Raw genomic sequence first — 14,560 nt, forward strand, 5'->3', positions numbered from 1 at the left:
TATTGATACCCTGTTTCCCCGAAAATAAGACAGTGTCTTATATTAATTTTTGCTCCCAAAGATGCACTAGATCTTATTTTCAGGGGATGTCTTATTTTTCCATGAAGAAGAATTCGGTACACATTTATTGTTAAGTGAAAATAAAGGAAATTTATTACCTGTATTCGGTACAGTAGTACGGTAGTTGTCAACACAAACCAGACAAACTGAATCCTGCAATATCAAGAATTTATTCATTTATTCAATGACAATCATGTCATCATCTTTTGGAACATCATCATAACAATCCAATTCCTGAATTTCCTGGTGAATTTCTTGTGACTCCATTTCTTTCAGAATCAGTGGACCAAATCTCTCATGTTTAGCCTGGGGGGGGGGGGGCTTATTTTTGGGGGGGATGCCTTATTTCACTCACAAGGAAACTTGTAAGTAGGTCTTATTTTCTGAGGATGTCTTATTTTCGGGGAAACATGGTAGGTACTTATTGCCATTTTATCTTTTATACTTATATTTCTTCATCTTCTTAAAGCATCCTCTTTATCAGTACTTGCAATGTTGGTTTAGTGGTAATATATTCCTTTAGCCTTTTTTTGTCCAGGAAGTTCTTTATTTCGCCTTCAAGTTTAAATGATAGCCAGTTTGGATAGAGTAGTCTTGGGTTCAGGGCCTTGCTTTTCATTACTTTGAATACTTCATGATAACTTCTTCTGGCCGGAAATGTTTCTGTTGAGAATTCAGCTGGCATTCTAATGGGTACTCCCTTATAGGTAACTTTCTCCCTCTTGGTGCCTTTAAGATGATCTCTGTGTCTTTAATGTTTGTCATTTTAATTATGATGTGTCTTGGAGTAGGTCTCTTTAGGTTCACTCTTGATTGCAACTCTTTGTGCTTACTTTACTTGTGACTTCCTTTACCAGCTTAAGGAAGTTACCATTATTTCTTCCAATAGGTCCTCTACTATTTGCTAACTTTCTTCTTCTGATACGCCTATCATGCAGATATTGTTGTTTCATGGTGTCCCAATGTTTCCTTAAACTATCCTCCTGCTTTTAAATTCCATTTGCTACTCTAATTGGATGTGGATTTTTTTCCCTACCTTGTCTTCCAAATTGGTGATTTGATCCTCTGTTTCATCCAGCCTACTTTTAATTCCATCTAGCATATTCTTGACATCATTTCTGACCTGTTTCTTACTCGTGGTTTCTTTGTCTCTTTTCATGCTGATAAAGTTCCTTGTAATTCTCACTATGTTCCTTGAGCATCCTTATAGTCATTACTCTGACCTCTATGACTGACATGTTGCTTGCCTCCATTTCAGTTAGAGTTTTCTGGAGAGTTCTTTCATCTGAGGGGGGGTGTTTCTTTGTCTTCCCATGTTAGCTGTCTCTTTGTGTTTGTTTCTTTGTATTAGATAGAAAAGCTATGATAACCTTATGTATTAAGTGTCCCGTGGGACCCAGAGGTGCACTGTCTTAAGTCTCCTAAGCTGGATGCTCTTGAGTTATTTGGGCTCTCCTGTTGTAACTGGGTCTTGATTGTGTTGTCCTGTTCTTGGATGGGATTTCCCTCAGACTGTCTGACTGTGAGGTTCAACCCTGACCATGTTGTGTGAGCTAATGTACAGATACTGACAGAACAAAACGAGACAAAACAAAAGCATGCAAGAGGTTCCAACAATAGCAACAAAAACAACCACAAAAGAAAAGAGTTAGGAAAGAGAAAAGAGGACACAAATTAAAGAGAGAGAGAGAGAGAGAGAGAGAGAGAGAGAGAGAGAGAGAAAGAACATTGAAGGAAAAAAGGGGGGGAAAGAATACAAAAGGAGTGAAAAATAAGAATAATGAATAGGAAAAGGAATGGAGTAAAGAGAAGAGAAGGAAAAATTATGAAAAGGATAAAAGAGAAAGAAGAATTAAAATTAAAAGGAAAAAATCGAAGGAAGACAAAAAAGTAGAGTAAGAAGAGGAAAGATAAAAATAAGAGATAAAAAAAAGAAAAAGAATAATAAAGCAATAAAAAAGAAAAAATGAAAGTAATGAAAAAGAGAAAAAGCAAAGTGGAGTTCAGCAGAGGTTAGTGCCTGCTGCGATCTCCCTTTGGATCCTGCTCTTATATTTATTGAGGCTGTTCTGCATGCCAGTTCTGGGCTTCCTGGGAAGTGCTTTGGTGCTAGCCACTGTCAAAAGCTGTCCTTTTTTGGCTCTTGGGAACCTGTGTGAAGCTTCAAGTGACCCACAGTTTGTGGCTGCCTCCACAGGGCTTGGCTGCGGAGGGTCCAAGCTGCCCTCCAAGACTAGCTTTTTAGCAGCATGGGGTCCAGGATAGATCATGAGTTTGAGAACCAGATTTGAATCCTGGCTCCTCCCTGTACTGGATATATGATTTTGAACAAGTCACATAATCTTTTTGAGGTTCAAAATTTTTTTGTGTGTGTATAAAAGGGAAATATATTTACTTATCATTTTTTAAAGTAATAAATGAGAAAATATACATAAAGTACCCAACATAGTCTCTAACACTTTAATCACTGAGAGTTTTCTCATTATCAGGTCCAGAATTTGCATATTTGAGGTATCCTGCTTTTAATCTTCAGGGGATGAATGAATGCTGGCTGGAATCTTTGTGAAGCAAATATGATGGATCACTTAGACCTATCAGGTCCATCAACATTATTTCTTTTAATAGATACCTTAACATGGAAGAGCCATATGTCTTAAATGAATCTCTACTAGCATTTAAATCCTGAAAGCTGAAGTGTTTGGGCATAGGTGGAATTGTATATAATAAAAGACTAATATGCAAATCAACCGAACTGTGGAACAGCTGGTCACTATGATGTGCATTGACCACCAGGGGCCTGATGCTCAATGCAGGAGCTGCCCCCTGGTGGTCAGTGTGCTTCCACAGGGGGAGCGCTGCTCAGCCAGAAGCCGTGAACCAGCTGGCAAGTGCAGCAGTGGTGGCAGGAGCCTCTCCCACTTCCACAGCAACACTAAGGATGTCCAATTGCCATCAGTTGGACATTCCCCAAGGTCTCTTGGACTGCAAGAAGGCACACGCTGGGCTGATGGTCCTCCTCCCCCGAGTGCACGAATTTCATGCACCAGGCCTCTAATATATATATTTCCAGTTGGCTTTCTGAAGGAAATGTAGGAAACGTGGTTAGTTGGCCTTGAAAAACAGAGTTTTTATCTCTATGCTTACTAGTATAGTAGCAGTTGATATTATAGTATTTCCTTGAGAGGATATATGGTACTTCTTTTAAATACTAAAGAGACCATTTTTGGCCAGGAAAATATTTGTTTAGCCTCATCAAAAAGCTTTGAAAATGAAGTTTGAGAGGGGAGAAAATATTCCGGGTAGATAGTAAAGTAGCATCCTATGGAGTAAAATTAGTGGCACAGAAGATTAGAGAAGCATGTGTCTATGACTCCCAGAACACAACGAACAGATGCTGAAGATTCCTGACCTTTTCCACGTAATAAAGGCTCAGAGTAATCTTGAGAAAAGTAGAATAGATGCAGTTTTTTTGGGTGCCACTGAGAATTGGTGAGAAGAGTTCATGACTGGGCATTTGAATGTTTATTAGAGGCACTACGTTAAGTAACCATTTCTCATTTATTCTATAAAAATGTTATGAAGTAGATAATGTATAGCATTTACTCCCAGTTTTAATACAGAAACTGTGACTGAAGACAGTTAAGTATTTAGAGCTAGTAATGAACTTTTGATGGGTAACAGGACAGTGATATAATTGAATTACGTTGTCTTCTAACGTACTCTTCCTCTCATATGCTATAGCTGACTTAATCCTTGATTTTCCAGGATAGCAGAGAGAGTGAGCGCACTCTCATTACCTCCCTCACACAGAATTTGGGAGTGAGTGAGTCATGGTTACAGTTGGCACCAATATATTTTGCTATTCTTTTTGCCACATGACAGTTCTGCTCTGGACAAAGGACAACGAAATATAACAAGTAGTCATCCCCTTCCTCCAACTTCTGATTTTAGCAATAATTCTTCATTGTACTGTAAAGGGATCATTAGCCATATGTGGTGTCACTCATTTAGTTGTTCACTCCATCAGCACAGCCATCTTGAGTTTTGTGTAATCTCACTTCAGGTCAACCACAGCGCCCCTCTAGTTTCTTATGTACTTGCCAATCTTTCTCATTTTATTTTCTAGTTTCATCTCTTGTCTGCCTTCTATTCATAATGTCCCTTCTGGAAAGCTTCCTCAAGGCAGAGTTTAGGTACTTTCTCTTTGTGTGTTGATTTTTTTCAAGTATCTGATGATTTTTAGTTGTTTATTGATATTATGAGTGAAGGTTTAGGTATTAGACCAGGGGTGGGGAACGTTCAGCCCAACAGAAGTATACCATAAGGCCCGGAAATCATTTGGTCTGGCCCTGCCTAGGCATTAGGGGTGAGTTAATTAAATGTTTTTACTAAATCTAGCAGGCTAATTTTTACATTGATAATTTTGCATGGTTCATGAATGATGTTTAAATATCCAAATGGCTCTTGGTAGGAAAAAGATTTCCCACCTCTGTGCAGACTGTATGGCATTAGTGTAGGTTACTGGAGTGTGTTCCCTTTAACTTTGGTTAACTTTTATTACCCAGTAGCATCCTCCCTCAAACCAGAGGGCTGGTGCTGAGCTCCAGGTGTGGTAGGCAGGCTTCACTTTAGGGTGTGAGGGAGGCGGGTGGCAGTAGTTTCCAATAGGAAGGTTTAGTTTCTTTTTTTCTTTTAATTTGTAAGCTCCTTTTCGTTGCCAGATCTTTACTCAGTGAAGTCTTCATTTAGTATGTTCAAAATGGAAGATTTCGAGTCTCTAGAAAGGGTTTCTTTGGTTTTGGGCTGGATTCCATTGCAGCCACACCTTTAGCCAAGCAGGCATGGGAATGAAAGTGCTGGGAGGAGTGGATTCCAGCCTTTTGAATCCTTAGGCACTTCTGCTCCATTCCAGTTTCTGCTCTCCCAGCTCTGACCTTGGGGCCTCTCCAGAGTGCCACCAGAGGATGGCACATACCTTCATTTAGGACTTTCATGTTTATTCTTGGGTTGGGCTACTTTTGCTTTTATTTCTCAGCTCTGAATAGATTTATTACCTTTTTTCTCCTGTCACTTCAGTAAGGTAAATGGAAAGGAAGAGGCAAGCACATGTGCCTAGTCTATCATTTTGAAATGCTGAGCCAGAGGTTCTTTTGACAAGTTTGAGTAGTATTTGTGATTTTAAGAACTGAAACAAGCTTATTTAATGTATGTATTATTGTTTCACAAGTATTTATAGAATAGTTTGGAATGCTTATAGACTGTGAAGTTATTGTAATGTTGAAATACATCATCTATGTATGACTAACTTGTATTTTTAAAACAGTTATAAAGCTTTTTCGAGCAAGGACAGCCATAGATACCCAAATACCTAGGCAGGAGAGGATTGTGGTGCAGTTCCAGGTATTGCCATTAGCTAGTAGTAATTTATAACTGGGGCCAGAAACAAGGTAACTCTGGCTCATTTGATGTTTACATTCTTGAATTGTTTCTCATGTAATATTTGCTAATTTTAGGTCATATTCCTTGATGTAATCTCTCTCTCTCTCTCTCTCTCTCTCTCTCTCTCTCTCCCTCCCTCCCTCCCTCCCTCCCTCCCTCCCTCCCTCCCTCCCTCCCTCCCTCTCCCTCTCTCCCTCTCTCCCTCTCTTTTCCCCTCCCTCCCTCCCTCCCTCTCTCCCTCCCTCCCTCTCCCCCTGTCTCTCTCTCTCCATCTCTCTCTCTATATATATTGATATATGTGTATATATGTGTGTGTGTGTGTGAGTGTGTTGTGTGTGTGTCCCCTTGGGAGTTTGACTGGAAGACCGGGAGTTCGATTGCTCACTATGACATGCACTGGCCACCAAGGGGTGGTGTGGAGCGAAGGAGGGTCCTGGCCAGCAGCCAGAAGGCCCTGATTGGCCTTGATCACTGGCCAGGCCTAGGGACCCTACCTGTGCACGAATTTTGTGCACCGGGCCTCTAGTATTAAGATAAAACCTCTACTACATGTGGTTTACTAAAAAAAAGGACTGGTGGCCCTATAGTTAGATTTAGGTTGCAATTTGTGTTTATTTTAGTGAATGATAAAAGAATAATTTGCCATGTCTGTACTTCTAATAGAGTGAAAATGAATCTGTATGCAACATTATTTTTATTTCTTAATACATTTTGGGAAAGTTAATTGCGACTGTATGGTTCAGGGATTTAGTGCAAGAAGAAGAACAGTTGATGGAAGAAAAGAAAAAGAAAAAAGACGACAAGAAAAAGAAGGAAGCTGCTCAAAAGAAGGTAGTATATGTATAAACTTTATATTAAGCAGTTTAAACAAATTTAAATATAAAATTATTTTTATTGATTTTTTAAAGCATTTGATTTAATGTTTTAACTTCAGTGGAGTTTCATTTTAACCTTTAATGTCTTTGACTCTGCATGTATAGTAACTTGCCAATGCATACAATTTAACATATAGTTATTTAATCTTGCCAATAGTTTCTTTCAAAGGTAAGTGCTTTATAAGGTCTTTATCCTCCTATTAGCTGTTGCTAGGTTTTCATAGTCCATCATTTTGTAAGTGAGAAGAGCATGGAATTGGTAGTAGCTGCATAGAGGGGGCTTGAAAGCTGGCTCTCCCATATAGCATGCAGGACAGTATGGCCTTAAACTTTATTTAGCCCCTCTGGGCCTCAAGTTTTCTTAAATTTTGTAAAATGAGAATTAAATTAAATGAGATAGTGTAATACATACACAATTGAAAATAAAATAATACATGAATATGGTAATAAGGGAAACATTAATGCACATAATAGGAAATAAAGTACTGATTTATTTTTTACTTTTTATTTATTACCTGGACTGATTTTTTAAATTTGCAGTTTATATTATGATATTTTAGATAAATCTAAGATAATTTGCTGCAAAAGCTCTGTAGCCAATACATCATCAGAAACTAATCAAAGCAATACAAATTACAAAAAATAAAAGATTATATTCATAATTACAAAAACTTTTACAAATTAATACTTTAGACTTATGACAGTTAACTGAGCTGGCTCTCGTTTACAGTATTAAGGTTACACAAGGCCCTTAACATGTTCTGAAAGACCCAGTGAAATTGCTATTGCATTTTTGTGTTCTAATGAAAAATTATGACTTTTTTTTTATATATGCATAACTCTTGTGCCAGGCACTGTGCTAGGAACAGGATATATACTAATAGCAACATATCTCCACATTAAAAAAAAATTTATTAAAAAAATATTTTACTGATTTCAGAGAGGAAGGGAGAGCGGGAGAAATAGAAACATTAATGATGAGAGAGAATCATGGATCAGTCGACTGCCTCTTGCACGCCCCCCATTGGGAATCAAGCCCATAACCTGGACATGTGCCCTGGCTGGGAATCGAACTTTGTGACCTCCTGGTTCATAGGTCGATGCTCAACCACAGAGCCATACCAACCATATCTTTACATTATTTAATAGGGAAAAACATAGGATACAATACTATGGCAGATAGGGAACTGTTGAAGCATGGAGAGAAAGAGCTTAACTGAACCTGAAACAGGGCAGGGGCAGGGGAATTTTTTTTGGAATAGAAATTAGCCAAGTCAAGAAGGAGCAGAATACAAAAGGATTCCAAGCAGACTAACTTCAGAAGAAAGCGTCCATAGTCTCCTGGGAAACCAGGGGTTTAAATGGGGAGGGAGCCAAGGGTAGAAATGTCAGGTGAGGAAACGAGGGGTGGGAGGGTTGGTGGTAGCTATCAGCTCTTCAGGGGTTTGGGCCTTTGAGTCTACCTTGGCAGACTGTAGAATTGAATTGGAAAGGGTCGAAACTAGAAGCTGAGATACTGGTGAAGGGACTATTAAAAAAAATCCACAGAAATTTTTGAAAGGATATGGAGGGCAAGGAACCTAGATTGACTCTTAGGTTCCAGATTGAGTGGCTAGTAAGTACATTTTGGGAGCAGTTAACCATGTTAGACACAAAGAACTGGTCATCCAGGAACGTTGATGAGCTGTGGGAATTTAACTCTTGTTTATATCAATTAGCCTATGGTGAATTGGTTTCACTTTACTGCTTTCCCTGAAGTTCCCAGAACCTGTCCAGGACATTAAGTGAGGATTTACTGTAACTGGGGAAGGGCCATGGAGGAGGATAAGGTTGGGATGATAGGTGACTCCTATCATTGGCCTTTGGTTGCTCTCAGGAGTGACTGTTGTCATAGTTAGGGTTGGGATGGGTTTCTAGTTCAGGTATCCCTGCTTTTTGAAAGTTCATGTTATACCACTTTGCTTTTGTGAAGACCTACATTTAGTATTATAGAGTTTTGGCCTTGAATTTGATGATGCCATAGGCCCCTGCCAGAGACCTGTGATGTAGGATGGTCTTTGCAATCTGATCAGTCTTTGCTCAGGGTTTGTTGTGTCCTTTCTAAGTAAGATTGGGGGAAGATTTTTCAGACTCTTTTCGATGGTGTGAAAGGCATTTACTTAATGAAAAGAACTTGTAAGAAACAATAGATGTGTTGAGGAAGATTTATTTATTGATGTTGAATCACTAGTTTAGCAAGCACCTGAGATCCCTGCTTCTAAGGAATCTTAAGATTTAGCTGGTAGTCAGGATGTATGTGAAATGGTTAGAAAAGAGGCCTGAGGTATTATATAACAACCATGTTTATTTGTCTATTCACTCACTTCAGTGAGGAAATTCTAAGGAATTTTCACTGGAATTTCTTTGAATGTTGTGTTTGTAAAATATGTAATGTGAGTATAGTTTTTAAGTTGTAACATACAAATTGTGGCTCTAGTTGTTAAAGTGTCCATTTTTTCATATCCAGTCTGTAAATCACCTGTGTCTTTAACACGTAAATGATGATTTTTGTGCCATTTGGCTTCTTACCAGAGCTGAAGTAATAGCTTCCATCCCTGCCTCACTGTATGGTTCTAGTCTCCCATCTCAACCAAGTCCTACTAGAACCATCATCAGAGGCTTCATATGGAGAGTGTTTCCCCCTTTGGCATTGGTAGGGTATTGACAGTCATACCTTGTCACTGAACACAGTGTAAAGGAAAGGCAAAGACCTCTCCTGTTCAGTTTAGTAGGCTAGACTGCCTCTAAAGTGAGGCTTTCTCAAATTCCAAATAACCAGCTTACAACTGAATTTAAATACAACCTGTTGGTGAAGTGAAGACAGCTGGTATTTCTATAGGCTGTTACTAAGTAAATAGAAAAAAAAAACACAAAGCAAAACAAAAATCCTCAAAGCCCATATGAAAGATTGTGAGTCATAGGAGTTTCTGGACAAGTTTCTTCAAGCTTGTCGTTGTAGGAGTAAGCAGGTGTAGCCAGGTAAGTGACAGACATCTACATAAGCCAGGTAGGCGGGCCCATTATATAAATGCTGGAATTCGCTAAAGGAAAAGCAGTTTGCCTATTTCATGCAATCTGTGTACACTTAAAAAAAATTTTTTTTGGTATTTCATTTCTGAAAAAGACTTCAGATACTATATGTTCTAATCCACTCTTTATATATAAGGAACTCAGGCATTAAAATTAGTTAAGTGGCTGCCATGGTTTCATCAGGGTGATAAAAATAGGGTTGCAATTGAAATCTTCTACTTGCTCAGCTGGTGCTTTTCCAGAACTAGGTACCATGGCTTTATTCTTCGATACAGAACCTTCTTACACTTTTTGCCTTATTTTCACAATCTAAAGGTAAACTTTAAAGCTGGAAATAATATATTACAGTCATTTTTATAAGGCATTTAAAAGGTCTTTATGCCAGAGATACAGAAAACAAAGTTTCTAGTAGCCGTTATAGTCATTTAAAGAAAATTAACTTCAGACCACAGGTTATATTTTTAAATAAAATAATAGATAACACAACTCCTTATATAAATAATCAGACACCAACAAGGCTCACTACAGTGTTTTTATTATGATGGTTTTTCTTATTTTGTCTATTATATAAATAGAAATTTATTTAAATTCCTCCTTAAAGAAAAATTACACGACTTTTATTATGTTCCAGCCCCAGTACATCATTATGAGTAGAGATAACTTTGTTTAAAAAAAATTTTTTTTTTCCAAAAGCCTATTTCACATCTAAGAAGTATGGCTATTTACTTATCTTCTGATTCTAAGACTTAGAAAATAAGTTGGCATAACATTGAAAATATAGTTCCTATACTTAAAAAGGGGAAACAATTGTAACAATAAGTTGTTACCTTATATTTATACCCAGGTTCTGTTCTTAGAAGAAATTTCTAGAAGGAATCTTGAATATGCTGCAAGGAGGAAAAGGAGGTTGAGAAATGGGTTAATTATAGAAGGGATAACTTTAGTATAATCTTTACTTTAAGTTTGTAATTGTAGTTCCTAGAAAACATTTAATTGTTGAGGGCTGGAAGGATGCAACAATACAAATTGGGATCTTATTTTAATTGAGACAGTTTTGTTACTATATTAAAAGCTGAAGGGACTTTTATAGGCTTTATGGATTCAAATGAATATAAATGAGACTTCATTCTCTTTTAAAATTTCAGTGTTTATTTTCATGTCTCCCAAAGACTATTTTGTTTGAGACTGGGGATCATATTCAGCAGCGTAAGTAGCAGGGTTGTTTTGTTTTGTTTCTTTTTCAGTAAGCTAGGTTAAGCATTTCACTCATCTAGGGCATCCCCTTACGGTCCTGCCTCTTATTTTAGCTTCCTACAGTCAGATGCTGCATAATGATGTTTGGGTCAATACTGACTGCATATACAACAGTGGTCCCATAAGATTACACCGGAGCTGAAAATTCCTATCGCTTAGTGACGTGGTTGTAGCATGGTACAGTGCACAAATACCATTGTAGCATGTGGTATAGGTTCATAGTCTAGAAGCTGTGGGGGTATAGAACATGTCATCCCTAAATATGTCTCTTTGGCATTAGGATTATTTTAGGCTGGTTTATTTTAAGAAACAGCAGATGTGGGAGAAGTTCTGAAAACCAACTAAAGTTACAGACATCTGCATTGTAAGGGAAATCTACATTTGCCGGGGTGTGTGTCTCCCTGCCTGTATGAGGAAGAGGGGATGACCTCATCTCTAGAAACTCTTATCAATGGAGAAGATAATGACAAACCTACATAACCACCTTACCCTAGTTTACTGTGCTATTCATGGGACCTTCCTTCATCACTGACTCCCTCCAACCTCAGCATCTTCCATGTTTACTGAAGATGGTATTTAAGGTGGTGGGTCCAGTTATTTTGATGAGACCTAGTTTTCCTGGATATTCTCCCATGTATCCAGGAGGTATATGTGTCATTAAACTATTTTGCTTTTCTTCTATTAATTTATCATTTATTACAGATGTCTCAGTTAAGAACCCAGAGGGTAGGGGAAAAGTTACTTTTCGTCTCCTGCAAAGCAGTAGGTTATACCATACAGCCTAGGTGTGCAGTAAGCTATTCCTTCTAGATTAGCGTAAATGCCTTTGTGATCACACATCCATATCACCTCACAACGCAGTTCTCAGAATGGATCCCCATTGTTAAGCAGCACCTGATTATTCCCTTTTTCCTTTTTTTCTTTTTGGACTCATTTTAGTTCAGCAGTCCTCGGTTCTAAACTGGGTGCTACTTGCTAAGAAATTACAGAAAAGTTCCCTTACAAAAAATTATCTTATTTAAAACAAGTGAATTGAACTGTTATTTCCTTATTCTAATACCTGGCATTATTAAGACATTGTAGATTACTAGAAAGAAAAAAGCAAGACATTGGGGACTGGGAGTCAGGTTATTTGCAAATATGAGAGAAAGGTGGGGCTGGTAGCAGTGGCTGCTGATAATCTTTTAAATGCCAGACACTGTCCTAAGCACTATATTTGAGTTAAATCATTTTACCCTCATACCACAAAAATCGGTTCCATTTTCTCCTCGTCAGTTAGGAGTGCTTGGATTCCATGACTTAGATTTCTTCACTATATTAATCAGTGTTGTGATCGGCAGACACCTTCAGGTGTCTCTGTTGCTATTCTCTATAGATGACAGGCAACTGAATGAGATTGGTCATTGTTCAGAAGCAGCATGGAGCTGTTCCAAAGGATTGCAGACACGGTGTCCTTTATGTTGTGAGGTCTAGAGGAGCAGCACTGAATATCTAGGATTTAGTAATGTGGTCATGGTTCTGTGTACTGTAACTTAGTTTTCTTTGAAAGTAAATTATGGAAGAGTTAAAAAAAAAAGATTTTCAACTTGTAAAATACTTTTATGCTAAATTTTTGGCTTTAGAAAGCTATGTATGTTATTGTTTGATGTGACACTTCCATACTTCAAGGTGTTTATACATCGAGTTCTCTCTAATAAGACTGTTTTACTACTGCTAGATTTTTAAAACAGTTTCTCCAGAAATAAATTAAGTGTTCATGCTAATTGGCTCATCTTTTGCCATTGTCTTTCCATTAATTTTTAAAAAATACTTGATCCATATATAGTAAAAGATGGGCCTCCATTATTTAACATATCACTAATGCTCTAAAACTTGGTAAAGCACGTCAAAACCTGGACTGATTCTGGCTCTCCGGGGAGAAAGATAATGTTTGGTGTGTCTTCAATATTAAGGTAATTGCCATATAGTTCTTTACCATATAATTCTATAATGATATGGTTAAAAATTGGTATTTTTATTAACAGTAATTTTATATGACAAAGCAAAGGTGAATTATCAAATCAAACCCATGGCAGGCAGTTAAGAAATGCTTCACTTAGAAGTAATTTCTGGTTATCCGTTACAATTCAGTCTTTCCTTGCTTTCCTGCCTGTCCTTGTATCTTTTATTTTTAAGACTCCCATACAATTGGTCTTAATTTTTTTTAAAAAGTTGATTTTTGCTGTGGCCTCTGTGTATAATCAGTTCTCTCTTTTGAGCCACGGTAAGGAATCTGTATAGTGCCAGAGCCCCCTCCCTCTGTGTCACAGACAGGGGAAGTAGGGTTAGTGTTGGCATGGAAAGCAAGGCTCATGTCCATGTGAGTTTACCTTCTGAACATGGATATTTTAATGAATTGTCAGATATGTCGGAAGTGACATGTATTTGAAAATTTTTCCCAATCAAAAATATTCAAGATAACTATGTTTAACTGTAATAGCAGCCTAATTATTACTAATTTGCCCAAGTGTTATCTTCAACTTTTCTTTCAGAAAACTTAAGTTCATTTTTTATCATTTGAAAACAATTTTTTATGCCATTTAAACGTGCAGACCTAATTAGATGCATTAATGGAAAGGTGATGATTATATAAAAATCATTTACAAATTAAGTGATAAATGCAGTCCCATTTTTTATTGTACATTGTCATAGTGTCTTCTCTGTGTTGCATCTACAGAAACACTTTTTTAAATTTTATTAATAAACATTGTATCAGAGACAATCGGGCACATCTCTGGGAAAAGCATGCTGTCTTTGCATATCTTTTCCAATGTATTTCACCTAAATGACAAATTCCTTATAAAAGTGTATATGTCTTATATAATAGTAATCTATTAACATTTTATCATAACAATCCATTTCTTTCAGTTTCATATTTACATTGTTTTTTATTTGTTTTTATTTTAGGCCACTGAACAAAAAATCAAAGGTACGTTTAAAGCTATTTTTATTCTTTTTTATTTTGTTTTTATTCACCTCTAGGGTGGGAGAGAGACACGAATGAAAGAATCAGAAGGGTGGGGACAGACTTCTTCAGAGTCATCACCTTGGAGTTATCCTTTGAGTTTGGGTTTTATTGTGATGGCTGTTCCACTTTATTTAGAATAAACTGCCTCAGGACCTGTTTTACAGCTGTCTCTGAAGACGTACACCACTTCCTAACAAACTTCCTTGGTTTAGTATGTGAGCGCAGGTACCTTTGCTTCTGTCTTCCATCAGAAGTCCTCTCTGGGGCTACCTCTAGGACACACCTCGTCCCGTTTATTTCTTGTTCTCTGTATACACTGGGCCCCACTCCTTCCTGTAGCAGACCTGCCATCCACTCTGTATTATCACTGAAGATAGGAGATTCTAACCTTATTGTCATTTGTACCAGGCTGAACAACTCCTAGTACATAGCAGGCAAAAGTCTTGAGGGAGGTAAGGTAACAGGATCTGACTTCCTCTCAGATCCTAAATCAGGAATTCTTCATCCTCCCAGGAGTTGATTTACTTGCTAATTAGGGCTTTCAGATGCTGAACTTATTGGGCCTAAAGATTCTGAATTTTTACTTTGAGCTGTAGCAAAAGTATGATCTGTGCATTTGGTTGATAAACAGTCAGTATTGCCTATTTTAATTTGAGGTCAGCGTTGGTGAAGGTTGCATTTATTAGGTACAGTTGTAGAAGAGGAAACAAAAAATATTTTTAGCTTATATCTTATTGGAGAAAGTGGCAATAAAAGGGCATACCCAAACATGATATATGATATGATGTGATTTGGTTAAAGTAAAAATGTCTGAGTTGTCCTGGAGTCTAGAGGGGTAATAATTAGCTTAACACAG

The 14,560-nt window shown here is 37.5% G+C and overlaps 1 protein-coding gene across 6 annotated transcripts in view; it reads left to right on the top strand.

Moving 5' to 3' along the window:
• TNRC6A (trinucleotide repeat containing adaptor 6A) overlaps nucleotides 1-14,560 on the top strand; it is a 99,095-nt gene that overhangs the window by 20,151 nt on the left and 64,384 nt on the right. For 3 of the 6 annotated variants that reach the window (XM_036460396.2, XM_045570275.1, XM_045570278.1), the window contains exons 3-4: nucleotides 6,243-6,330; nucleotides 13,644-13,665. The exons of 1 other annotated variant lie outside the window; for it this stretch is intronic. In XM_036460396.2, the coding sequence (XP_036316289.1) occupies nucleotides 6,243-6,330; nucleotides 13,644-13,665 (110 nt within the window). Of the gene's footprint in view, nucleotides 1-6,242; nucleotides 6,331-12,578; nucleotides 12,650-12,871; nucleotides 12,895-12,955; nucleotides 13,057-13,643; nucleotides 13,666-14,560 lie in introns of those variants that run through there. 2 more of the 6 variants (XM_045570274.1, XM_045570276.1) reach the window with 2 other exon arrangements.

Source organism: Pipistrellus kuhlii, unplaced genomic scaffold (assembly GCF_014108245.1).
Source record: "Pipistrellus kuhlii isolate mPipKuh1 unplaced genomic scaffold, mPipKuh1.p scaffold_m20_p_31, whole genome shotgun sequence".
Classification (NCBI taxonomy): Eukaryota; Metazoa; Chordata; class Mammalia; order Chiroptera; family Vespertilionidae; genus Pipistrellus; species Pipistrellus kuhlii.